The sequence below is a fragment of the Chelon labrosus genome, assembly GCF_963514085.1.
Source record: "Chelon labrosus genome assembly, chromosome: 23".
Classification (NCBI taxonomy): domain Eukaryota; kingdom Metazoa; phylum Chordata; class Actinopteri; order Mugiliformes; family Mugilidae; genus Chelon; species Chelon labrosus.
In genome coordinates, this window is record NC_140356.1 from 17,337,348 (window position 1) to 17,365,340 (window position 27,993).

General features: G+C 41.6%; 2 protein-coding genes across 2 annotated transcripts; both read right to left on the reverse strand.

Annotated features, from left to right (window-relative positions):
- Window positions 1-5,544, reverse strand: th2 (tyrosine hydroxylase 2; the record flags this gene model as incomplete). The annotated part of the gene is made up of 12 exons (XM_084573004.1): window positions 1-1,400; window positions 2,655-2,788; window positions 2,870-2,965; window positions 3,097-3,153; window positions 3,239-3,308; window positions 3,393-3,528; window positions 3,817-3,962; window positions 4,088-4,138; window positions 4,214-4,281; window positions 4,370-4,458; window positions 4,543-4,717; window positions 5,320-5,544. The coding sequence occupies 12 exons, from the start codon at window positions 5,542-5,544 to the stop codon at window positions 1,235-1,237; spliced, it is 1,413 nt and encodes a 470-aa protein (XP_084429130.1). The 3' UTR covers window positions 1-1,234.
- Window positions 5,545-6,820: 1,276 nt separating this feature from the next.
- On the reverse strand, window positions 6,821-20,969 carry pah (phenylalanine hydroxylase). The gene is made up of 13 exons (XM_084573003.1): window positions 20,819-20,969; window positions 19,833-19,952; window positions 15,460-15,643; window positions 12,967-13,055; window positions 12,466-12,533; window positions 11,526-11,722; window positions 10,234-10,369; window positions 10,075-10,144; window positions 9,902-9,958; window positions 9,343-9,438; window positions 8,833-8,966; window positions 8,634-8,749; window positions 6,821-7,295 (listed from the first exon to the last, which is right to left on the reverse strand). The coding sequence occupies exons 1-13, from the start codon at window positions 20,876-20,878 to the stop codon at window positions 7,252-7,254; spliced, it is 1,371 nt and encodes a 456-aa protein (XP_084429129.1). The 5' UTR covers window positions 20,879-20,969; the 3' UTR covers window positions 6,821-7,251.
- Window positions 20,970-27,993: the final 7,024 nt, after the last annotated feature.

Consider the following 27,993-nt stretch of genomic DNA (forward strand, 5'->3'; position numbering starts at 1 on the left):
CAACGCGGGGATGGGACGGTCCCCTGACATCAATAAAAGGAAGCACTTATGGTTGGAGTCCGGATGATACGGCATTTGGGATTTGTGGCGAGAGCGCGAGGCACGAGAATCTGCCGTTTACTGGTCGCCCAGTTGCCGCAGCAACCTGTTTTTTTTCTTTTTTTTCTTTGCTAAGCGCTCAGCAGATTCGGATCCTGGCGGCGGTTTTGTGGGGATTTGTGGATTTGAGCGTGCTGGAGCGCGGAACGAGATACAAGAAGTTATAAAGTGTGACTTTTAGTTGCTGTGTGTGTTGTGTGTGTGTGTGTCACTGCACACTTGTCAAGCAGTAGATCACTCTTTCCCTCCACTTACTTTATCCCGTCTCTCTCTCGCTCTCTCTCTTTCTTCACACACAATTTTTTCTCCTCTGCAAACACAAGCTTTCCCAGGGAGCCTTGATTTACTGTACAGTGGAATTATGGGAAGGGAAAGCTTCCCAACACAAGGTGGCCGGCGCGAGGCCTCTGCCAGCCACCGTCCTGATGGTGCTGATGCTTTATGAATCGCGCAGATGGCGATGATTTGTCTCCTGAAGGGAAAGCATTGACGTGCGCGGCCCTGATACGCACTGTCGCCCGCTCGGAGATCAAAACGCTGGGCGCCCGTCAAAATCCCACGAAGGCCAAATTCCCCGGTCGCACGCAGAAAGAGAAATAAAGAAGAGCATCTGTCAGCAGTGCAGCCTTGCGGACCGCTCTGTGGTCGGCTGCGAGGTCCCGGTGACCTGGCCCCACCGACGCGTTGGGCCTCAGCGCTGGCTCTGGCCTTGACCAGCAGAGGCAACATGATACTTAAATCATTCATAATTAGCTCCTTCCCCTTTGCTTAATAACACATGAAGATAAATGGGTTCCAAGAATTTTCCAAATGGAAATAGTTGGTTTGGAATTAAGAGCTAGAAAACAGTCTTCAAGCCCCGTATTGTAGTGGTTCCTTCTTTCTGACAAACACAGAACAACTCTTGGATGTAAAACGCTGACATTTCTTCATGAAAATAAACTTTTATTTCTTTTTACACGATCCTCACTTTAAATATTGCATTATACACACAAATAAATGACCCCGTGGGAACTTGACAGACCTGACTACGTTATGATTATCCGAGCTGTTCGCGGACGGTACTCTTTTGCTCAAATGTCCGGTCGAGTCTTTTGCTTGCATGACGTTCTTATCTCCACAGGAAGTCGGTCGCTTACGATAAGCTGAGCTTGTCCAAGACGCTGTGAAGGGTCTTCAGGTCTTCTCTCATCTGGCTCAGAGCGGTCTGGATCTTAGCGGGCTGATCCAGGACCTCCACGCTGCAGGTAAAGGGGTCGTAGCGGACTGCAAAGGGGCGCTTGATGTTGGCGGAGTATTCCCTGTGGAAATAAATGAATGCACTTTAAAAAAAAAATAAATAAAAAAATGCAACCTGTGGAGTCACCAGTAGTCCTAGCAATGGTTCCATATTTCCACAAGGTGGCGGAATTGTACCAACAACAGTGAAGAAGAACTTTGCTTCTAACAAGGGTGTAAAAAATGTTTTTAGATGAATTCTTTAAATTTAACGTACACATTTGTTAGCCCTTAAAGTAACTGTGACTAAAACTAAATATAAATATAACTTTTTTTGTTATAAAACCCCACATTATACCTTCAAAGGGATAGTTGGGTTTGTTTGGACAAGCAAACAGACATACGGAAGCCAAGCAATGACCTGTTGTGGATGAGGTCAATGGCAAAAAAAGATTTAAATCATTTTTTGTGTTGGGAAACTGAAGCTGTTACATTGCTCTTTTCAAAGTTACCAGAGTCCATTGACAAAAGCAGCAATTTAACCCCTCACAACACAGGAGTACCTGGTCCACCACTGTCTCACTTTGGTGTTTTAACATGTTAAATAAGATCTGAACGAACACGTTAACACCAACCAAAGCCACACACTGACACGAACAACGAAACTAAACGAGGCAGAGATAGACCAGCAACTCCTGTGTTCTGCAAAGTAAAATTGCCATTTTTGTCAATGGACTCTGGTGCACAGTTAAACTCAGTCCAGGTGGCTAAAAATACACACTGCTGCTGTGACATTTAACATGAAATTTTTAAAATCAAACTACACTTACGTAGGAACTGGTCATTGTTGAGCTGTAACTTAACAACTCGGTATGTAATTGACAAAAAACTGAGCTTGCAGAACTCTGGTGCAATCGGTTTAGTTAGTTTGTGTTGTTTTGTGAGTTTATAGAGTTAACGTGTCATATCTGATATAAACCGAAGCCACACAGTAGACCAGCAACTAAAAAGGTAAAATGACTGATTTTGTCAATGGAGTCTGGTGGCTTGACACCCATCCACTATCAGTAATATACTACCTATGGATAAGTACTTAAAGGAACCAAACTAAACATTTTAAAAGTACAAGTTTTATTACAAAAAATAGTTGCTAGTTTAATTCAGTTTTACTCACACTACTACTTTAAGGCCTATAAAATGTGTTGCATGAATTTTTTTCTCACATACTTTTGCAAATCTTTGGAAACTTGCATCATTTACAGCCTTGCTAGAAGTCTTCTTCTTCCTTGCCTTTGTTGGTGCATTTGGTGCATTTTAAAAAGCTTTCTTTTAAATACCTCATCTTCATCTTTGCATCCTCGAAGCTCTCGGACACAAAGTAAACGGGCTGGTATGTTTGGTCCTGGTACGGCTGCACTGCCGTCTCCTCCGGGTTGAACGGCTTGTACTCTGGCTCGTTCGACAGAGCGTACTGAAAACACGGGTCAAACGCTGACTGTTAACTCACCGGATACATGCACGTCAATGTGAGAAACTTGAAGAACACACTCACAACAAGCTCCCCGTAAGAGGAGAGGAGTCCGGCGCCGTACGCTTTCACCGTCCCGTTCTGCTTGCAGAGGCCAAACTCCACAGTAAACCAGTATAGCTGTAGATGCAGAGCACAGGGTAAAAAATAATCCAGATTAACATATTTTTAATAATCTCAAATAAGGTTAACCATCAGATGCAGTTATCTGCTTTAGCCACTAGATGGCAGTGAAGGCAAACACATCCTACCGTTGACAGCTTCTCAATGTCCTCATCTGAAGCTCCAAGAGAGGCCAGTCCAATCTCCTGCAGACATATAGAGCAATAATTAAAGCTAATACATCACACGTGTATCATCACAAATCAGATGAGCAAATGGTGAATAAATTACCTGAGAAAACTGGGCGAACTCTTTATCAGCCAGCATGGGAATGTGGCCGAGAAGTTCGTGGCAGCAGTCTCTGTTGGAGCAGATAGGACCAAATCGGTTAAAAGGAAAAGAATTAGCGAAAATGTGTAAATGAATAGGATAAACGAGAACTCACGGCTCGGGCGAGTGCATGGGCGCAGACGCGTGCCGGATGTACTGCGTGCACTGAAACACCCTGAAGGCCAGGCTGGCCAGGAAGTCTCTGGCTGACAGGAGGCCGGCGACTGGACGCAGCTGGAAACCGGTTTTCTCTAAAGTGACACAAACGTTGGACAATTAAATTAAAAAATATATGCTTTTTAGTCATTTCTGAGTTCTTTCCATCAATATCTATAATTAATTCCCTTTTACTCCCTTTATCAGAGCAGCTACAAGTCAATGTAAAGAGCTCCAAGTGAGGCTTTTTGCCATGTTGGACATTTTATCGACTAAAATCTTTATTAATTCCTTTTTAAATGTCACAATTCTTCAGTTTCTATCTCATTCTGAGTTTATAGAACAGCCAGAACGTGCATTTATTCCACTTTGTGTTTTGTCACCTTTCAGGAAGGCCGATATCTCCCTGAGCTGAGGGATGCTGTCCTCCCCGTAGCCGCACTCCTTCTCCAGCTGCTGCAGGCCATCCAGGAACTGCCTGCAGGCCAGGCCGGGGTAAATGCTCCTCAGCTGCCGGTAAACCTCCCTCCTTCAAAGCAACAGTCACACACACCGCATCGTCAGCACACTGTTCTCGGGGCAGGTCGCCCCCCCCCCCCCCCCCCCCTTCCACAAACACACATCTGCATGAACGAGTGCACCGGCTGCTCTCACCATGTCGATATCTCCTCGGCCGTGTACTCCACCGTGGGCAGCTGGTCCCCCCTGCAGCGGAGAGAACGAGTTAATGAAAGGAATATTTAAAAAGACGAGGGGACGTTCATTTTAGATGAGACTCACTGTTTGTATCTGAAGGCGAGCTCTGAGATGGCGGCTCGTCTTTTTCTGTATTCTGAGTCGCTGTATCCCTGCAGGAAGACGACATGTTAAGTCATAAGCAGGCTTTATTTTATTTTATTTTATTTTATTTCATTTCTTTTAAAGCATAAAACTCACTGGATGGTCCTGATCCATGTCTGGGTCAAATTTCGTTATTAGCAAGTTGCATCTGTCGAGGTCTTTTATTTGTCGGGGGAACCAGGGGACTGTGGAGGACACAGAGGTTTTAATTTAAAAGGAGCGTTCAGGGGTTAAAGGTCAAACTCATTAAGAATGAATCAGGTGCTTGCCTTTTTCCTCCGGGATGGTGCGGACGTCGTCGGCCACTCTCTTCAGGGAGTTGATGAACACGTCCAGGTCCGAGCTGTGCACCTCACACTTCATGAAGAACTCCAGGTCGGCCGCGCCGTTCTTCGACTTCCTCCGCGGTCGGCTCTCGACGTGGAGGAGTTTGGCTTCGAAGGTCTGCAAAGGTTTGAAGAGGAGGATGAGTTAAAGGGGCACCGGGTAGACCTCAAAGGGGCCATTGACGGGTCTTTTAATGCAAGGGCTGCAAATCTAAAACCCAAGACACAAGACTGGAGCCTCAAATTGACTAGAACATCAATTAAATCAGTGTTTAATGAAGCAGATTTATAATTTAATCATTATATTACAAGTAATTATTTATTTATATGACAAAATATTCAAATATGTGGCTAAAGAATATTTAATAATGTGAATAATTCAACAGTTTAGCTCTGATTCTAATCTAGTCTTGTATTAAATGTGAATATTATAAATAGATCTTTGTGTAGTGGTGAAAATAAAGCTTTTATCAGACAGCTTTAGCCAACAATAGGATTTTATGAACATATAGGAGCAGTTTAAATTAGATTAAATGACCAAAATTGGATTAATTTAGATATTTTTCAGATTTAAAACAAACAAAATGTGATTATATAATAAAAAAATTAAATTATGTGATAAAATATTCAACTACAGCAACAAAAACATGACTTTATACTGTTAAATAAATGTAAAATCATTTATCAGACACGTAGGATACTTTTTAAACAATAATTTACCTCAAATATCTTCCCCGTTTTGAAAAAACCCGCGTTCTTCCCGTTGCTCAGGGCGAACAGGACGTTGAGAGTCACCCTCCCGTCCTTCTCCTCGAACACGAAGCCGTCTCCGTACCTGGAGGGCCCCGGGGAGCCCGCGGAGCCGCTGCTGCGCTCCCTGCGCGCATCCTCGATCAGGCTCTGCTTCCTCCCGCTGAACGTCTGCACCACGCCGTCCGTCTTCATCTGTCTACTGCCGGTGGGGTATGGTATAGAGGGGGAGGCTGCTGCACACCGACTCACCGGACGCAGACAGGTTGTGCTGTGTCCGTCGCCTCCGTGGCTCAGGTTTAAATAGCCCCCCACATCAGAAGGATGTATGGAGATGAGTTGCGCAAGTACAGCTCGTGCGTTTTTTTTTTTTTTTTTTGGGCTTTTTTGGCACCTGTTGTGCGTCATGGTGTCAGATCTATTTATGGGGCAGAAATGGTGCCATCAGGAAGGAGGACTGACCCATTCAGCCAAAGACACGACTTTATGGGTTTCATAAATATTACATAGTCTCAGATATAAAAAAAGAAAATGGAGGTTTTTTAAACTAAATAATCCAATTTTGGTAAACAACTTAAGGCAATATGTCTGGAAGATTCTCAGTCATCCAAATAATGGCATACCCTCTATACATATACACCGATCAGCCACAACATTAAAAACAGTGACAGGAGAAGTAAATAGCATTGACCATCTTGTGACAGTTTAATGTTCTGCTGGGAAACTTTTAGACCTGGCATTCATTGGTGTGGATGTTACTTAGACATGTAGCACCCACCTAGACCAGACCAGGCACCCCCACCCCATAGCAATGACACTCCTTGATGGCAGCAGCAATCCCCAGCAGGATGCAGCCTGACACAGACACACACACAAAAACACTTTAGGAACAACTAAAAAAAACAAAAAAACCAAACATGAAGAACAGCACAAGGTGTTGACCTGGCCTCCAAATTCACTAGATCCCAAACTGATCAAGTATCTGTGGGATGATCCACAGAGGCCCCTCCCCTCAAAGGCCCCCCCACTAACAACAATATTCTGTTGCCAGACACCACAGGACACCCTCAGAAGGCCCATGTCCATTCTCTGTTACAAGGGAGAACTACACAGTATTAGGAAGGTGGTTATAATGTTATGCCTGATCGGTGTACAAGATCATAGCCTCAAATTAATTAAATCCATTTTTAATAAACTCTATCCATTCATTTTTTTTTATTCATTACCAATCGCTGCTTTAATCAGAGGTATGTGTAAAAGATCATCTTGTTCCTCCTCTCTCCTATTTTTCTGTCTCTACCTGGTCGGCCTCAAGCAGGTGGGTCCTCCCCCATAAGAGCTTGAGGTTCTGCTCAAGGTTTCTTCCTATTAAAAGGGAGTTTGTTGTTTTATTTTTTGTGCCATTTCCATTTCTAGGATGTTGTTTAGGAACATTATTCACGGATAGAGGGGAAGAATGCAGGAAAAATAGTCCAAGAGGAGAAATATTTATTTGTTTCATGCATATACAAAACATTTAATTTATCCAAATGAAATAAAAGTAAATGAAAGAAAAAATCTGCCATTATATAATGCATAGAAAAAAAAAGTAAAGATTACAGGTTGCATCATATTTAAAGTTCACATTTGATTTTGAGTTCATCAATGCTCTTATTTTGAAAAGCAATTCTTTCGGTAACATTTTCAGCGCTTACAGACGTGTATATATATGTTTTATTAAGAGGCTACATTTCATTTACTCAACTAAAATACAAAGACTGCTTGTTTTTATTTTTGTTCTAGCTGGGTTGTATATTCGTTTTAATACACAGAGAGCTCATTCGCATGCACCGTAAGCATAACAAGAGGCCAGCAGCTTAATGAATGAACCAACATTTCAATTCTCAGCTCCGTTTATGCGAGTTACTCCAGTTTCCTCAGGGCTTCGCACAGCTTCCCCATTTCACCTGAAACAAAAGAAAAAGCAAATTTAAAACCAAAGATAACCTCAATCTTTACAAACATGCAACCCCTAAAGCCTCCCTTCTTAATTATTTTTGCTCCACTTCTATCAAAAAAAGATAAACTCGTCAATAGAATTTCATAAGCAAGCGATTAGACAGAAATAGCCCTGTTACGACCTGCACAGCGGGCAGGCTAATAACCCACTGTGCTCCCTACTGACTGATGAACTGATCCATGTTATCTTCAGAGGTCATTCGAGGTATTGTAGTGTTTTTATTATATTTAATTTGCAAGATGAATTTGGGGACAGTACATAAAAGAGCATCTTTAATACTCTGTTCAACAGGATAATATCAGCTTCTAATAACCATGTAAACACCTGATCAAAACTAATTTCTCTCTGGTTGGAATAAATCCACTCTTTCTGAGCATGTTTGCCCCCAAGTGTCTCCATCTTGGTCATCTTCTTCTATTCTTCTGCTACTTAATACTAGTAGATTCAACGTTCCACAGAACTTTTACGATGGATCTTTTAGGGTAAACTCTTATCTTATAAAATAACTTTATTTAGCATTCAATTAAGTTGGATTTTTCTGATCAGCAGTTACTTACAGTCATTAATAAACTGCTACTTTTCAATTTGAGACAACTAGGAAAATTTAATAAGGTGTAGTTGCTAATTTTAGCCTTTGCTAAGGCTAACTGAGGCTATCTAGCCAGGTAGCTAACACTTTAAGTTAGCTACCTGGCTAGATAGCCTCAGCCTCAGTTTTGTCGTTTGGAACTACCGCTTTAAATATTTAACCAAAGTCTATGGGACTGTTTTGTGCAGATAAATAACAAAGCTATAGCTAGCTTCCAGCTTTGTTATTTTTCTTTTATTCAACAATTCAGATATGCATTTGAAATGAAGATTAGCCAAACTGTTAAAGCCGAATAGCAGCAGCGGCTAGCTACTGTTAGCTACTACTATTCTTTTTTTTTTTTTTTTTTTAAAGATGTCAGCTTTACAGACTTTGCTAGAATAAACAGCAGTTAGCACAACTGCTAAGCTACTACTGTTTGGCAGTGCTAGCCAAAATCTATTTTTATTTTTTCTGCTATTTTTCAATTACAGCTAACGAGGAAAACCTTAACCTAAGGTGTAGTGGCTAATTTAAGCCTTTGCTAAGGCTAACTGAGGCTATTTAGCTAGTTAGCTAACTCTTTATTTAAGCTAGCACTCCAGAATTCATCTTAGTACGATTTTTAGAGTTTAAGTTTGAAAAAGGTGGTTAAGATAAAATTAATTTAACCAAAATACACAAGGCTGTTTTCTGCAGAAGGATAACACAGCTTACTGTTGATGCTGTCTGCTAGGTTCCTGAGCTGCTGGGTGTTGTCCAGCACTTCAATACTCTGGGTGTAGGGGTTGTAGCGCACTGAGAAAGGCTTGGGGATAGTGGCGGCAAATTTCCTGTACACAGGGGACACATTATGTAAATTTAGCACATTGTACATAGACCTTGCAAAGGTTTTTTTTTTTTTTATAATTCTTACCTGACTTTCTCTTTGGCATCCTCAAAGCTCTCAGCAACAAAGTAAACAGGCTGGAACTCTGTGATTGGGTATTTCTGGAGGCTGGTCTTGTCGGGGTTAAAGGGCTCCAGCCTGGGTTCGTCCGTCAAGCAGTACTGAAAGAAAAACAACATTATAATTTCTCAATGAGCATCTCCTCCGTTCCCATCAGTAAACAGGAAGTGCAGCATGATTCAGGTCTTGCTGTTGACTTGTCAGAGTGCACATCCTCCGCAGACAGCTGATGTAACCGTTGTGACCTCTATAACGATCGGTTCAATCTATCGTCTCCCTCTGCCCACTCTTACCCACTGAACCACTTTGCCGTCAACCCGCTGTGCAGACAGGCCGACTCCCCCAGTGACACATTAAACCCGAGCCCGAGTGGACCACTAACCCACTGCCTGCGACGCTATAGTTGTGCAACAAGGTGAATGCGCAGTAACAAGTAAAATGTGGCGTTCAGGTTGTTTTCTCAAAGCGCTGTCTTACCTGCAGCTCTCCGAACGATGAAAGCAAGCCAGCTCCGTAAGCTTTGATCTCGGAGCCCTGCTTACACAGACCAAACTCCACGGTGAACCAGTACACCTGAGGACATGGGAAAGATTCATAAAAATGTGACTTATATTACAAAAGGAGGAAAGAATTCACAAATAAAAGCAGGAAGGCTGATCTAGGGTTTGTCAACAAAAAGCCAGAGATCCTGAAGATTTAAAGAATCAAGGCCTACGGTCAAGGGACTATTTTATAAAGGAAATGCAAAACTCTTACATACAATCAAAAAAGATTAATCTAAATGGGACAGGGAAATGAACAGTTTAAATTACAGTTCAATAATGGAGCGACATGTGCACATGGAAAGTTGCGGGGTTAGGTTGCTGACTTTGCCACACTTTTGCAGCTTTGCATTTTAGCTTTAGCATTTAGCACTATCGTGACTGTAATTCTTTATTTTGTTTTGTTTCATTTCATCTTTGAGAAAGCCATATCTTTAAGGCTTTCATATATGCAATAACATTTCAAAAGGAGTCAACTGTTCTCTTGTACTCACAGTAGCAAGTTTCTCAATGTACTCATCAGGGGCACCAAGGGATGCAAGACCAATTTCCTGTAAAAACATAAGGGATTATATATTAAATAAATGTGCTTTCTTATAATTAAATCTCATTTGTGCACAACATATAGAAATTGTGCAGTACATTATTATCTTTAGAGAAATATTACCTGTGAGAACTGGGCAAAACTAGGATCAGCAAACAGGGGAACGTGTCCCAGAAGCTCATGGCAGATATCCCTGAGTTATGGACAGAAATGAGTGTTTAATAATAAATAAATAAATAATTTGGTTTTCCCCTCTGACATAGATCAACTGGGGACACTCACGGCTCAGGTGTGTACGTGGGCTTGGAGCTGTGACGGATGTACTGCGTGGAATGGAAGACACGGAAGGCGAGCCCGGCCAGGAAGTCCCGGGACGACAGCAGGCCGGCCACCGGACGAAGCCGGAAACCCGTGCACGCTGCGGGGAGCAGAAGGAAGAGGAGAGAGGGTGAGTGTTGGATAAGAGCAGCCGAGGAGGGAGAGAGGGAGGAATAGGAAGTGGGGCGTTTGAACAGATCCCTGCCTCGCCTCCCACATTTAAACACCAGAGTTTCCAAAATGATCCAAATAATGTTTCGTGTACTGAGTGACGTTAAAACTGAAATATATTTAATGTTTTGTTAATCTTTAGAAGAAAATCTTAATATCATACAGTACATTTCAACTTTTAAAATAATCAATAAATTACCATGCAAATAGGAAATAAAATGTTATTTTTCACTTAATTTGACTAGTTTTAGAAAACTAAACCGTATTTTAAACATTTAGAATTCAAATAGTTATGTTACGTTAAATATTTATGTGCTTTAAAAGAAGATTAACCAAACAAAAATCGAATTCTGCTAAAGCCGGTTAAGCTAGCTACTGTTAGCCAACATTATCCATTTTTTCAGTATTTTTTTAAACTCATAAATAATTTATTGTGTTAGTAAAAGTTATTTACAAGGAATAAAAATAAACTAATTGCCAAGGTGTCAGCTCTACAGGCGTTGCTGAAGTAAATGGCCGTTAGCGCCACTGCTAAACTAGCTACCGTTAGCGAATGCTATCTGATTCTTTTAAAATTTTATTTTAACATGTATAAATTTAGATACTGCGATAGTTAGTAGCAGGGAACAAAAAAACTGTTTATTACGATGACAGTTTGTGAAAAAAATGCTCTTTTTCAATTAAAGATAAGGTGTAGTAGCTATTTTTAGCTTTTGCTAAGGCTAGCTGTGGCTATCTTGCTAGTTAGCTAATATTTGATTTAAGCTAACAGTCTAGAATGCAGTTTTGTATGGTTTTTAGTGTAAAATTTTGCATGGTGTTTTCACAAAATTATTTACAGATTATTATTTGTTATATAATAAATAAATAGTCTAATTTCAGTTTTAAACATATGCATAAGTATGTTTTTTTTTTCCTTTGACTATCAGAAGAGAATCATGTACATTATCTAATAAATAGATTTCTAATACATAAATAAATAACCATTCTGGGTTAAATTTCTGCATTTAAAGCCTGCAATAAACCTAACAGATAAAGATTTCATCCGTGGGGCCTCAGAGTGCCATCGTCTGGGCTGGACCTACACTGCAGGAAGCGGGACACGTCCTCCAGCTGTGGGATGTTGTCCTGTCTGTAGCCACAGTATTTCTCCAGCAGCGGGAAAACGCGGTTGTGTTCGCGGCAGGCATGAGTCGGGTACAGAGTCTTCAGCTCCTTGAACACGACGCCCCATGTGGTCCTTTCCTCCTCTGTGTACTCCACCTTGGGTATCATCTGGCCACTGGCACAAGGGTAAAGGGACAACAGTAGTCAGAAACTGTACATAACTAGCAAACAGTCGTATCTTTAAAGCTGCTGTAAATTAATTAAGCTTTTTAAACGTCAGTGTGTACAATTTACTTCAGGTAGCATATAAAGCATTAAAAAAAAATCTACAAATAACAGTAATAATTTATCCTATAATTGCATAAAAACCCTTTAAGACCTTAAAATGTTGGATATCTGCACTGCAAAGATATTTGAACTACTGTTAGCCACAAAGAACGCTAGCTGTGGCTATTTTGCTAGTTAGCTAACTCTTCAATTAAGCTAGCTCTTGTATTAGTGACCAGTTGTGCACGAATGACTGGAACCATATGATGGATAGTGTCCTAAGAATTTATGTTTTTCAGAATTATTAGGAAACTATTCCCATAAATAAAGTGTACTGGGTCATTGTTTACTTGGCTGCAAATGCTGCAAATGCTACAGAATTTTAATTTCCTGTTTCCTCTTCTGTTTTCCCAAATATCATGAAGGACTGCACGTTGATTATTTGCCAGCCCCACAGTGGGGATTTCTCTTTGTAGTGCCTGTGAATAATACTTCAATTATCCACACAAAGACCCTTTAAATCCAACAGTGCCTCCCTGCAATTTGCCCCCGATTCGTTTATGATCATTTTCAAGGCAAAACTGAGCATGTTTTCCCCTCCATAACTTCTTCTCAGACTTTAAGCATAAATATTTTTAAGTAAGTTTTTACTGTCTGTAGTTGTAGGCGATGTCAGCAAACTCCTTCCTGCGTGCTCTGTACACTGGATCTGTGAAGCCCTGAACACACACACAAAAGAAAGCCATGTTAGATCTCACGATCGCAGCCCTGGCCACTCGCATCTAAATCAAAGAGTGGAAATCCTCCGCTAAGACTAAACCCCGTGGCCTTTGACAGCATTATGCACTCCGTCTCTAATAAGAGTACGCAAATACAAATTCAAATGAAGCCTTTGTAGAGTGTTTTCCAGCTTATGATGAATCCATTCTGCTTTAATGGCGGTGGCAAAAGGGAGCAATTATCTATAATTATAGGGGCTCAATTAAAGCAATGACATCAATTTGTGTGTCTAGATAGTTTCCATTAGAATAGACGGAGGCCGAGAGCGGCCTGTCATCTTTTCATAAGGCGCGTGGGCGTGAGTGGAAGTGTATTCACACAAACACACATGCGGAGGCAGGATGTGGCGGCGATGGGTGAGTCAGCCCTTACCGGGTGATCGGCGTCCAGCTCGGAGCCGTAACTGAGGATCTGGTTGGCGAAGCGGTCCAAGTCCTGGATGTCGTTGGGGAACCATGGCACTGGAAGAGAACAACGACTATTAAACATTGATTGAACTCATATTTATTCAGGTCAAATCAATTAAGCATGCAGTTTAGAGATATAGTCTTTAAAGTGGTATCTCTATGCTTTTTATACCATATTTTTCTGCACTACGACAACTAATCTATAATCTTTTCAAGCAATAATACCAAATATCATCTCATCCAAATAAATAATCACCCATGAATATTGTGTAATTCTTGCCTGGTATAAATTGATTATCATTTCGTAGATGTGTCTTCTCTCTTTTTTTTCTCTTGTCAGTGCTCTGGCATGTTGACACTCTGCAGAGCAGTACACGACGGGCATCTGCTTGTTCATATGGATTTATGGCGCTCAAAAAACACTGAGGCCCCGCTCATTAATCTACATTTGCGCCGTGTGGTCCAGCCTGAGGCCCCAGGACAGACAGTAAGACCCCTTGCCAGTCTCCTCTATAAACAGTCTGTCTCCAAAACACGGCATAAATATCCCATCGTCCACTTGACCCTGACCGGTACGCCACAGCGTCTATGCCGAGGTCAAAAGGGGGGGATCCTTGGTGGCCCTGTCTGTCTCAGCCTGCCGTGACCTTGGTATGTTCTCCTCGCCTGTGTTAGTCTGAGGCCAGGACACAGAGCTCGTCTGTTCCACCCAGGCCTGTTGGTCCTCAGTAGCTAAACTAATGTCATTCTGGAAACAACTAATAAAGGAACTAGATGTGGGCGATGGGCCATCAGTCATAGTGGCGACGCTGGCTGTCCATTACCAAGTCTGGCTGGGATTCATGAAGCCGACACCGAGCAACTGTGTTCACTTGATAAATGGGCCGTTTTATAGCTTTATGATTCCTTTTAGCCATGCTAGCTGTATTTATACTAGACTAGACTACTGACTGAATGAATACTGGAGATAAATTTAATCCAAACGTTGATGGTTTCAAGAGGATGAAAACTCCCTTCGTCTTTCATCTAGTGTCACCACGAGGTTGACTTCTCAGTGGCCCAACAACTAACAGATGCATTGCTATGAGTCAAATGTTATGTAGCAAACAAAAAAAAAAAAAAACTCTAGATCTACTGGACACTGGACAATTCATAATCCCCAGAGTAAGATCCCTGTAGACTTTTAGAAACTACCGGATTCACCGCCATGAAATGCTACCCATGTGTCCATATTCCCCAGAAGATACACCTCTGTATCATGTCCAGACTTTGAACAATGTAGCAAAAAAACTCCTACTGGATACAATTCGTAATCCCCAGATGATGATCCCTATAGACTTTTAGTCTGAAAGAATTGCCATGAAATTCCCTAACTTTTCCTCTAAGAACATAATCATGTCAAAGGTAATATAGACTATTATATCTACATCAGCCAGATGGACTAATTGGAAGACAATCGTTGATCCCCAGAGGATGATCCTCTGATGTAGACTTTGTTGATTACATGCTAATGAGGTTGACATTTTTGATTTGCAGTGCCTCAACAACTATTGAATGGATTGCCATGAAATGTTGTCCATATGTCCATGTTCCCCCAGAGGATACACCCTTGGAAGACGTTCATGATCCCCAGAGGATGATCCCTATAGACTTTGCTGATTCTGTGGTGGTGAGGTTGACATTTTTGACTTTCAATGCTTCCGCACGTGTACATGTTCCCCCAGAGGATACACCCTAACATGACAAATGTTTTATGAATCTAAAAATATAAAATATCTACATTCACTGGATGGTCGAATACAAAGATATTTGTTCATGATCCCCAGAGAATGACCCCTGTAGACTTGGTGATTCTTTGGTGAGTTACCATGATATTTGGTCCTCAGAGGATACACCCTAACTTTCCCTCTCACACCATCAACATGTCAAAAGTTTCATTAACGAAGCAAAAATATCTGCATCCACTGGACAGATTAATACAGACTTTGATAAAGATATTTATTCATGATTCCCAGAGGATAATCCCTATTGATTCTTTGGTGATGGTGTTGACAGTTTTGAACTGAAATATATTGCTGCCAGGATTTTAAGTTGTCCAATGATCTTGTTTAAGAGCCAAAACTTGAATTACGTGAATCAGTCTCAGCTGTACGTCTAGTTTAAATAGTTTGAAATACAACCTCACAGAGCTGCGAGATTGACTTGTCAAGACAATAATTCAAAATATTACATGTTTAAATTGAAATGCTCCATTCACTGATTATTTTTCTGATCCAGATCTCTGCTTTTCTTTACACTCATACATACATGCGTTTGAAACCACAGGTAAACACTAGTTGAATCCTCACCACACCACACTGCAGAGCGGTGACATTTCAGCATGTTTAATCGTTGTTGTGAATTCACGCCTGTCTTGTTTCAGTGGACATCCTCTTCCAACGATTGCACACTCACTAACCTGTGTCCTTCAGTTTGTTGCGTGTCAGCTCGTGCACGTGGCCGCTGATTTGTGTGCGCAGGCCGTCAATGACCTCATCCAGGGCCTGAGAGCAGGTGGAGTCCACGCTGATGAAGAACTCGTACTTGTCCTTGTTCATCCGCGACGGACGGGACTCGATGTGCGTCAGGTTGATGCCCTTCTCCTGCACAAACACGGAAACTCGTATGTATATCGATATTTTAAACAGGCACAGGGTAAATAAAACAATGTTCTGTTGCGAGCTGCAGCACCGCCTTTCTTCCACCACCAGAGGGCGATGTATAGTCACTAAATTTGTGGAGTCACAATCTCAGGTCAGCTGCCTTGAACTCTCTGTCTGCAAACTGACTCTGAGCCAGACGGACTAGACATGGCACAGTGAGGGCCTTCAGGTCATGTTGTTGTAGTTTAGTGCAAAATTGTAAATAAATCGCGCTGGCATGCCGGCCTGGAGGCATTTCTTATTCTGCGGCACAAACTCAATACCCTTGGCAAGTTTCCTGACTTCTCTGGCTGCAAGTGTTTCTCAATGTCCAACATGCAAAGACGATCTGGCTCATGTGTTGGAGCGTGACTATCTTTATGTGGTAGTTCTCAAAAAAAATCACCAAAATGTGTTTTTGTTTATGTAACTTTTAGGGAGGGAGAGGGAGTATGTTGTTCTCTGGCTACCATAGGCTAAGTAAAGAGGAGGCGTGAGCGTCAGGGCCTCCCGTTTTCTCCCATCTGGATCCTATTCCACCTTTAATGGGAGCTTTTTAAGGCCCGTGTGGTTCTGCATCCCTCAAGAGTGACTGGAAACGTGACCACGGATGAGTCTTGGCATTTGAAAGAAAACTTGATGACTTATCTATTCACTCTCAGCAGATTAAGAGCGACATTTTCTAATAGAAAATCCAAATTATTCACATTAATTACTGCCTTTTCCTGCTTTAAATGAAAGAATATGATAAATATAAACATTTGCATGGCTTGCACAAATATATATCATGCGTACAGGACCCAATCTCATCAATTTAATTCCCTGCAACAGAAGAGATCTAGTCTAGTCGAGATGATTAAATGAAGCTGCATCTAAATTTGTGCACTTTAAGATCTGTGCATCCCTGTCCTTAAGCTTGAAAAGTTCATTAATGTGCACAAAGAGAAATGCTGCACCGTGTGTGCTACTGACGGCCTGCTCCAGCTTAACATAGTCAGCCTTAAATCCTAAACCCAGCAGGACGCAGGGGTCAGTTTGTCAGATGTTCGTACCCCTCCGAGCCACCCCTCCGCTGTGAAACCTGTGACCGTAACCCTGCCGCAGCCCTGACCGAGGTGCAAGATCAAAGTTGGACGTGGTATGACTCGTCACAAGAAAACCACGCTGCCGTGTCACATGTGTGCTAAGACCTACGGGGTTTAGGAGAGTGTCGGCGTCGATGCAACTTCCATAATGAAATATGGAGCTTAGGCATGAGAAGGAGCATGCGGTGGATGCCACAGCTTCACAGATAAACGTTAGCACGTGGCACGGCGAGGCATTTGAGGAAGTATGTTCTCTTCGAGGCTTTGGAGACGACCGGCCGGCCGGCAGTTATGTATTGTGAGGGGAATCTGTCCATGTGACAGTCGGAGAGGAGGGGGGCGTGCTGGCGGTTTGGCCTGTTTTATTGAAGAACTCCAAGTGGGAGAGGAGTGGGAGGCTGGATGGGGGTGGAGCAGGGGGAGGATTCACAAAGCGGGAGCTCATAGGTTCGATCCTGATGTCTACAGCCGCATCTGGAGGGCAGCATTTGGCACATGCTTGGTATTGATCATCTCCCCCGGGAGATGTGGAAAAATTAGAAGGCCGGGGTAAAAAATTTCTACACCAAAAAAAATATCTTTAATCTAAAACTTTGCATGTGTGTTCCCCCAAAAAACTGAAAGGCATGTGTTTTGACTGAAAGAAGAGCAAGCTTGAACCTTGATAGAACATCAGCGTTGAAGATTAACAACGGAAGAGGTGCTGCCTGTCCATGTTTGCTTTGAGCAGTCACGTACACAGAGTTTGAATCGATAAGACTGTAAAAAAAAAAAAAAAAACAGAACATTGATGCACTGACCCGAACTGCTGTCAAAACACTCCATTAGAATAAAAAAAAATCATGTGTTTTTGAGTAAATAGTATGACAGTTGTTCAGGAATCCCAAGAAGAACTCCAAAAGACTCCACAAAAATCTAAATTTCAAATGTGTGCATCTGCATTAAAGATAGTGTGGATGAAAACCACTGGAGAAGAAATTTGGTGCAATCAAAAACAAATTTACCCAACTGATTGTGGACATGTACTCATCAGAAATCAATAAAAACTGTTGTATAACCTCTTTTCGTGACCTGCTTAAAGCTTGAAAACATGACCCAAACCGGACATGTGCCAAAAACTGCAATTGTGGAGTTGTCATGGTGTCCACTTTTCCTGCAGTTGCACGGTTTTTCTCAAACAATTAAAAAAAAATTTAAGTGCCAAATTTAAGTGCCAAAAACTGCAGTTCCTCAAACGGCCACTTGAGGCTAGCTCCAAAAATGACTCAATCCCCACAGACCTCCATGTTAAAATGTTACACTTTACAGCAGAAATGAACATGTTTACACCCTGATATAACATCAAGGCTTTAATTTATACATAATTAAGGGCGTGGCCACTTTAAGTAACAGGTGGGTGTCGCTTTACCATCACCTGTTTAGCCATTTTTGGATTAGCTCAATGAGGTGGAGTCAGACCACTCTTCAAGATAACTGTGGGTGACGTCATGAACGGTTTGTCCATCTTGACATCCATTTATTTATTTATTTATTTTTCTATCAGTCTCTTGTGAGTCAACAAACTTTTAACTTCTGTTACTAAATTTATTATTGTGTCTTCTTATTATACTGGACTCATATGAATGATGAAATCCAAACTTTTAAATATACTATTAATTGTTGTGCTTTAAAGAACTTCCAACTAATGTGATGGAGTAAAAAAATGAACATGCTTTACTTGCTCCAGTAATTACTAACTCTTCGGTGGGTGTAATTGTTGGAAAGGTATTTGACTATAAAAACCCCAGAGGAGGTGGGTCGGTGGATCAAAGAGTCACTTTTGTGCAGGACAGATGCACAAACATGTGAGATAAGCTCAGTTTGTTTAGTTTCCTTCTATAAAGGGTCAAAAAAAAAAAAAAAGTCCAGGAGCCAAAGAACTGAACTAAAACTCTACAGAGTTTACAGGATAGTTTCTATTCATGTCGCTTGTTTTTGTTTATTATTGATCAGTGACTTTATTAAAAGTCCTGAGAATGAATCATGTCCGACTGTTTGACTTGCTTTCTGTTTTTGCAGAAGAAATCTCCCCAGTTTGTGCGTTTAGTGTACAACTAGAACCAAAAACAACCATCAGCCATCAGGTTTAGGACTGGAAACTTCCTGGAGTCTGAGGTTTGTATTTTTAGACTTCAAGTCCAAGAAACAGGTGAAAAATAGTTTAAATTCTTTGCTTTCCTGCTGAGTTAAAAGTACATATTCCACTGAAATAGAGCTAAATCCAAGAGTCTTTTAGCTAATCTTAGCACAAAGACTGGATTTGGGGGAAAAAAAGATTAAATAAGTGAGCTTATGAGTTCTTGGTAGGTGGATTTAGTTGCAGTTAGACGAGTCAGACTTGCTTGTTCCTGCTAATGCTAAGCTACACTAACTAAAACACTGAACTATTCCTGAGCTAACAACAACTAGCCATAATGTTTAATGACTAAAATTTCCTACACCCTTCACTTGTTTGTTTATACTTCCTGACGAAAGAAATTTTTGATTTCTTGCTGAGCAGAGAATATATGAAGCTAAATTCCAGAGTTAGCTTAGCTTAGCACAAAGACTGGATTTAGGGATAAGGGCTAAACAAATAACATATAACATTAACTGGTGAGCATAACAGTTCATGGTTCAGCTGGAGTTAGACAACCCAGATTTGCTATTTCCTGCTGATGCTAAGCTATGCTAGCTATAATATTGAACTATTCCTGAGCTAACAGCAATTAGCCGTCAAGTTTAATGCCAGAGACTCTTCACTTGTTTGTCTGAAATAGGTGACATACAGTTATAGTTGTCGAGCCGTGAACATATATGCCGCAACAAATCAGAGCTAATTTCCAGAGTCAGTTAGCTTAGCTTAGCACGACAACTGTATTTGGAGGATAAAGACTAAACAAATCAGATGTTAATTAGTGAACTTATGAGTTCTTGGTCGGTAGATTTTGTTTCAATTAAACGATCAAGACGTGATGTTACCTGCTAATGCTAAGCTAAGCTAACTAACTTTGATTCTCCCGGTCATTAGGGGATAAAAGGTTTACCTCAAAGAGTCGCAGGGCCTTGGCCAACGCTCCGACCTCCTCCTTCAGGGAGAAGATGCAGGATATGACCTCGGACTTCTTGCTGGTCTCCTCCTCCAGGTACATGGAGCCCCTTCTCTTCTGCACGGACAGACAAATGGAAAAAAAACACATGTGAAGCTTACAAACGGTCAAGATCATGTGCTGACTTCAGATTCTTTAATTGTTAAACTGCTGTTTGCCTTTAAACGCAGCCATATGAACAAGAAACACCATGAAATCTGGTTAAAAGCCTCGATGGTCTACATCCAAGACATCTGATCTTAACGCTGGAAGCCTTCACACCTTTAACCTTCATGCTGACCCCCGCGTTAAAGTGAGACGGTCATGCTAATATGAGTCAAATACCTTAAAAGTCAAGAAGTACCGGCTGAACAGTTCAAGCTGTTATTGATTAAATTTAACTCAAATTCTGAGAATTTACTTTATCTTTTAAAGGGTCAAACTAATGTTTATTTTCACTACAGATCAATTTGGGTTGTCTGTAAAATGCCGGTAAAGCATCAAAGGTTGCATTTTTATTTAAAGTCGACACAAAACTTTTCAATTTATTGTCACATTTGACAAAAAAAGTCTTTAATTTAACTGGAATCTGTTCACATTTTAGATGTTTGCTTAAAAAAACTGATCACCTGAATGGTTGCTGAGTTTCTTTCTGCCACATTTCATATATAAATGCATTTGTGATTTGTATTTTTTCAAACTTTCGAGGTGTATTGTTAAAACCATGTTTCACCTACATCAGCTGTTTTTGGTGCCCTCTATTCACTGAGAGACTCTTTGTCTGCAGATGTACCTGGAATATTCCAGCTGTCACTGGTGCAGCATTCAAAACAGATTTGTTTTTAATTAGCAGATCAATTATTTGACAGCTTGTCTGCTTTAATTATGACATAAGAAAATAAATAAGTTGATGCACTTTTAAGCAGATCATAAATCAGATTTACCCTGGGTTCCTCTTCCTCTGCTGGGTAGGTTCCATTGACCTTCTTGTACGCAGCGTCCATCCCTGCGGATCTTCAGGTGAGCGGTTGTGTGCTTGTGTGCAGATGCTGAGCTGGTGGGCTTCAGTGGGGTTTTGCGTGCGCGGCCCCCGTCTATAAGAGCGCTCCGGTTTAACGCCGGGACACGTGACACCACACCCCCTCTGCATCGGTATGTCACGGGACGTGTTGTTGTGAAAGCGAATTACAATGGCGCATCTGGTTTGTGTTGTGGGCGCACCGCTGGGCGGAGGCTGACCCCCTCTCTGCGCTCTGCGGGCTTTGAACTGAAACTCTTGTTTGTTTGCGCGTCAGTCTGACCTGACAACAGGTAGGAATATGCGCCAAAATGCGCTGTTATTTTTTTAATAAGCCGATTTATCCATACGTTTAAAAACATGTTTCCCAAACTCTGGTCCGGGGACATTTATGGGGCCTATTTTGAACTCTAAATTAAAAACAAACAAACAAAAAAACACCTGGAGGTATTTACTGTATTCTAAAGGCTTCCTATAATGATAAAAATAATACTTTTTAAAGTAATTAATAATTAATTATTAACATACATACTGTTATGGGCCCACACCCCTTCTGTTACAATACTTTAATGGAAAAAATACATAATATGAGTCATTTTGTACCTCGTTAAGGTACTTTTGTGTTTATTTTATATCTTTGTGTTCCTTGTTTTGACTCAAAAAGTAATTTTTTGTCTCTGTGGTACAATTTTGAAGCAGTCATTTGCATATACAGCTTTTTATTTCTCTCTCAACATATTCTCATACAAAGGTCGCTAAAGATAAATGATAAGTAAACTTTTAAAAACACCTGGATGTATGACCTGAATCACGAAGGACTCCTTATAACCATCTGGATGAAAGAAAATGTCATCTCTTAGCAGAATGATAAAATTATTTTTGGTTTGGGGAATAAAACCAAGACAAATTTTGCAAACACTTTCAGACAATTGGTCTTTTCAAAGAACTGCTTGTTACCATTATGGGCCCCGGCCTTCAAAGACGCCTTCTGTTACAGTGGAATATAATTTAATGGTAAAATACATCATAAGAGTCATTTTGCACCTCTTTCTGGTCATTTTGTGTCACTTTTTGGTAGTTTTGCATTTCTTTTATGTCTTGTTTTGAATCAAATAGTCTTTTTTCCGTCTCACCATTTCTATATGCAGGTAAAATATCACTTTTATCTCTTTCTGGTCATTTTGATTTAACTTTTTTTTGTCTCACAGTGCTTTTCCCACTCACATCCTCACCTTGGCCCACTTTAGAATCCCCAGTTGACCCTCACCCTAACAAGCATGTCATTGGACTGTGGGAGGAAGGTGAATCACCCGGAGAACCCCCCACCCCCCTCCCCGCAGGTACAGTGAGTTAGCATGTTCGACCCACACTGCTGTGTGTTGTTTGTCTCTCTGTGTTAGCCCCGTCACAGACTGGTGACCTGCGTCCCTCCAGAGGTTAAACGGTAATGAAGAAGAACTGAAAACTACATTTGCATTTCTTTGTGCTAATTTAGCATGTCTTTCTCTAATTGTTTTGGAATTCTGTGCTGACACTCATGTCCTCCCTCGTCCTGCGCATGAACAGCATGTGAATGTCAACGCCAAGTTGCAGCGACTTCTGAGACACGTGAGACAAAACCACGAGTGTCAAACTCAAGGTGGCATTAGAAGAAAATTAAGGGAAGACTTGCATACTTGGTAGTTCGGACTAGGGCCTAAGTAGGGCCCAGAAACCCGGATCATTTTCTTAATGCCACCTTGAGTTTGACATTTGTGGTTTTGCTTCAAGTGTCTCAGAAGCCCTTGCAACTTGGTGCAGACATTCAGATTGGAACAGAGCGCCCAAGTATGTTGAGATATTTGACCAGAAGAAGAAAACATTGATCTTCTGATGGTCTTTCTTGGACATTCACATCCTCTCTCATCCTGAAGAAGGTGTGAATGTCTGCAGAACTGTCAAACTCAAGGTGGCATTAGAGGAAAATTAAGGGCAGACTTGCATACTTAGTTCGTAGTTTGGACTAGGGCCCAAGTAGGGCCCAAAAACCTGGATCATTTTCCTCTAATGCCACCTTGAGTTTGACATTTGTGGTTTTGCTTCAAGTGTCTCAGAAGCCCTTGCAACTTGGTGCGGACATTCACACCCTCTTCAGAATGAGTGAGGACGTGAACATCCAAGAAAGGCCATCAGAAAATCAACATTTGGTTTAGATTGGAGCAGAACTTGGGCATCGATTGGCGACCTTTCACGAGGACACACGAGAACGCCCCAGTAGTGGTAGTTGAGGTATTGTTGGCCTGCTACGTGGATGTCCCTGAGCAAATCAATTAATGTCTTTAGCTAAATGATGGCAGACGGAGGAACAGACAGACAAGAGACTGATTGGCTGCACTGGTTAACACATGATTTGGTCTGGTGTCACCTCTAGCTGTGGCATGTTTCACCAAATTACATGCACGGTTTACTTTGGTGGCCTGAGGGAGGTCACCAAGATCTAAGAATCTCATCAAAACTCATCAAAGATACAAATCTCCCGTGCAGCTTTTTCTGTTTCAGTTTCACCCATTTCATTCTTCAAAATCTCTCTGGTACAGTCATTTAAACATGCGCTGATAAGCTTTATATTATCAAAGTGGTCGGAAACATCTCCCTTGAAGTTTGGAAATCTAAAAAAAATTTATTTTCCATTTGCACACGAATGCAGAAGCTTTGAAATGAAAACGCTTGTAGCCTTTCACCAGTGTTCTCTATGATCGTCTGAATGCAAAGGCATGCTGGCGGTGAAATGACACGATCCTTTTTTTTGTTTTCAAAAATGTGCCGTGCATATTTGCGTGTAATCTGTTAATTGCAAAAACGCCAACACACTGACCATGGTACTCATAAAAGCTCATCACGCTTACTTAAATGAATGCAGACACACAAAGGAGACATTAGTGACAGTTTCATTCTTGCTTGAAGAGATAAAGATCACGACAGCACGGGAAAGCATCTCATATTTACTGGGTTTGTGTTCTCAGATAGGATTTTAAACATTTGCCAATCACTTAAATAGGTCTAATAAAAACTAGGGGACTGATTTAATAAGGAAAATTACGTGTGTTGCACATTTAGGGCTTTTTAAACCAGTAGAAACCAGTGAGAGACGTCCAGCTGTGTGGAGTAATTGTCACCAGTAAGACATTTGAGAGAACCGTTTTTACCACCTGCACAGCCAGGACACGTCAAGGTATGGACTCCACTAGACCTCTGAAGGTGTGCTGTGGTATCTGGCACAAAGACGTTGGCAGCAGATCCTTCAAGTCCTGCACGTTTGGATTTAAATCTGCAGAATTTTGAGGACAATGTCAAACCACTGCGGAAATGCTGTTCCCGTGAAAGGGTGCTCTGCCTGCTGCAGTGCTTGGGTTGGCGCTTTCTTGTCAAAGTATCATCCAGATGAATGGTCTCCCAGCAGGACGTTGACCCAAACATCACACTGTCTCCACTAGCTTGCCTTCTACCCATAATGCATCCTGGTGCCGTGTGTTCCACAGCTGAGCATGTGTAACCCGTCAGAGCGCCTTCTTCCAAAGCTTCGTGGTCTAGTTCTGATGCTCATGTGCATCAGTCTTTGGCACTAGACAGGGGTCAGCATGGACGCCCTGACTTCAGCGTCTGTTGGATCGCTCCCTATGTGCATCAGTGAGCCTTTGTTGCCCACGATCCTGTCACTGGTTCACAGCTTTTCCTTCCTTGAACCACTTTTTAACAGGTACCCACCATTTCAGACTGGGAACACCCCACAAGAGCTGCAGTTCTGGAGATGCACTAACCCAGTCGTCTTGTCAAAGTCTCTCAAATCCTTCCACTTGCCCATTTTTCTTTCCTGCTTCTAACATCAGCTTTAAGGACAAAATGTTTTCTTGTTGCCTGATACATGCCACCCAGTGACAGGTGCCAGGATGACCAGATAATCACTTAAACTGACATAATGTTATGGCTGATCGCTGAATTAAGACATGCACCCTGTGCGTGCTGGCCGGAGATAAATGTTTAAAACGGAGACTATAACACAAGGGTCTAAATCTTGTCGAGGATTTTAAGTTTTAACCAGATTTAATCTGACGAAGTAGCACATGACACAGTAAAATTCAGGAAGTAGGGGATTAGTAGCCTAACAGGTACATTTAAAAAGACCCCAGATGATGGGAAACAAAAAGTTTAAAAGGTTCCTATATAACTATTCAATTATCTGATTGTCTGTGAAGGTTCTCAGTCATCCAGGTCATGGTATATCCAAAAAAGGTTCAAAAAAGGCAACTGGACTTGTAGAGTTTTTTGAGAAGACGTTTCACCACTCATCCGAGTAGCTTCTTCAGTTCTAGGGGACTAGTGGGAAGTCTGAGGTTTAAATAGGAACTCCTCCTGAAAAAACTTGCTTGTTATGAGGTGGTTCCTGTAGTCTGCAAGTTTCCTCAAGGTCCTCTCATACTCCCGTACTAGTCAAAGGGTGCTGTTCCCAAAGTGCGCTGCAATATGTCTGTGAAGGTTCTCAGTCATCCAGGTCATGGTATATCCAAAAAAGGTTCACAAAAGGCAACTGGACTTGTAGAGTTTTTTGAGAAGACGTTTCACCACTGCAGGAAACTTGCAGACTACAGGAACCACCTCATAACAAGCAAGTTTTTTCAGGAGGAGTTCCTATTTAAACCTCAGACTTCCCACTAGTCCCCTAGAACTGAAGATGCTACTCGGATGAGTGGTGAAACGTCTTCTCAAAAAAAAAACTCTACAAGTCTGGTTGCCGTTTTTGAACCTTTTTTGGATACAATTTTCTGATTGCATATGACAGCAGACTCTCTGTGTCTTACAAACAAGCGAAATACTTCAGTAGTAAGTAAATTTGAAAGCAAATGCAGTAATAGACATTGTAAACTGTGACTGATCTCACCACCACACCTGAAGCTGTTGAGACCCACAGGTGCCACATGAGGGCAGTGTAGGTTTGGTAATGTGCAGAGAACACCATCAGTGACACCATTTAAAACCCAGTATCTCACCTTCACCTCTAGTTATAATAATAATAAGAATAAGCATCTGTGGAATTGTAGTTTGTGTGTTTATAATTTGATGTTATGTTAAAATAGTTTATTTATTTATTTATTTTTGCATCCACTGAAACTTTTCCTTTGGCGCCATCGTGAGGTTTAGGGTTTGAAATGAGCCGTCTGTGGGATGAGCTGCTTTTAAATCATTTGAAACACTAGTTTACTGTATGGTACTGTAATATAGATATTAAAATATTTATATATTGTATATTAAAGTCATAACTACTAATAATATAATAAATCATATATTACTCTGTAGTCACTAGTGATGCTTCATGACTTTATAAATGAAAAGCCAAAGCAAACAATTCTTAATTTTCTTCAGTGCAGGGATGTAAAGACGACTATAAGCTCTGTGAAAGTCATAAGAAATCAAATTTAATTTCACATTTGAAGAATTACGCGTTTGTTTTGACCGAACACTTTTGCACTTTGGTTACTGAACACTTTTTTATGAGGTTAGCCACTCGTCGTGTGCACGAAAGTCCCGCGGTTAGCTAGCTATTTAACAGTTAAATATGTTTTCTGAGATGAAGCTGCTGAACACTGACTTGCACACACATACATTTTTCTTTATTACAGTCAATTATTCATTTCTTGTATGTATCTGTATCAAATTTCCAATTTTGCACACAAACACGTCGTATTTCTGCCAATAGCGACTCACAATGGACCTCTGTGTGCGCGCCTCCGCCCGGTCAGCGGTTCGCCGATGAACCCGTCCGATGTCAAGTAAAACTCACATTGTACAGTGGACGGAGAGCTCCCCACTGCGTCATTTACTGTCATTAATGGTGACGGACACAATTGCTCATTTATCACAAGAAGTGGTGCAGTGTTGCGTCCACAAAGGCCTTCTCCAGAGGCCCTCAGTCTCATTCACACACTGAAGATCCATTCTCAGACTAATAATTAGCCAGATGCGAGTCAGTTTTACTCAATGATAGACTCCCAAACGAACGGGCTCTTTAATGCGCTGCAGCTGTCCTCACTTTTTTTGCTTTTAGTCACGATTATGCAACTAATTTTTTCATAACTGTTGGGGAAAAAATCAAGCATTGCAGAGCAGGAGGAGAAGTAGCAGGGGTGCTTAGAGATGATAATCGGTTATAGAGTTGTGAAGTTCCTAATTGTGCTTTCATGAGACGCTGTTGATTAATGGACTAGTTGACGGACATCCTGTGAATGTTGTCCACATGTGCACTGTCCACAGGGGTGCTGAAGAATCCACTTCAGCCTTCCAGCAGCATTGTGGAGCTCCTTTTCTGAGAGCAGGCGAGCAAGTAAAAAGAGGGAGAAGGAGGGAGGGAGGGAGGGGGAGGAAGAATAGAAGTGGGAGCAGAGAAAGGAGAATGAAACTTGGAGGCTTTCGGGCAGTGCTTGTTGTAAAAGGGGAGTGAATGAGAGCGGGGGGCCGTGCAGCCAGCCACATGGGCCGTTCTCACTCGGGATAATGGAAGCCTTTCTGTGGTTCTTAACCCCCTTGTCGCACGCTGGGAACGGGCAGCCGCTCACAACAGACACGCTCAGACACGCTCACCCGCTGGATAATTGAATTTTACACCCAGGAAAGTCACCCCGTACCCTGGCCGGGTCCCCTGCTACACGTGGCCCTGACAGGAACTCTCCCAGGATCAACATCTCACCCAGGGAACGAGTCTCAACTCGGTGCAGGAAAATACTGACAGTCAATCAGTGCTATGCTAGCTGTGTAGCATTTTGGTCCAGGCTTGGAAAATAAAAGCTTAATTGCAGTAGTAGATGACGTTTTTGATTGGTGATTGATGGTTTCAGGTGAATTTTAAGGCCTTTTGTTCACACATTCATGCTCTCTGATAATTTAATTTTGGGAATTAGTGTTGGGAAGGGAAGTATTTAAAGGCATCCAGTGCCTCACATTGTTTCTAGCTATGCTAGCCGTGTAGCTCTGTCAAGTCCACCATTTTGGTCCAGACCTAAAAAGCCCAAACCCATCAGCCACTGTATTAGATGGATTGTTATGCCATTTGATTGGTAATTGTTGGCTTTA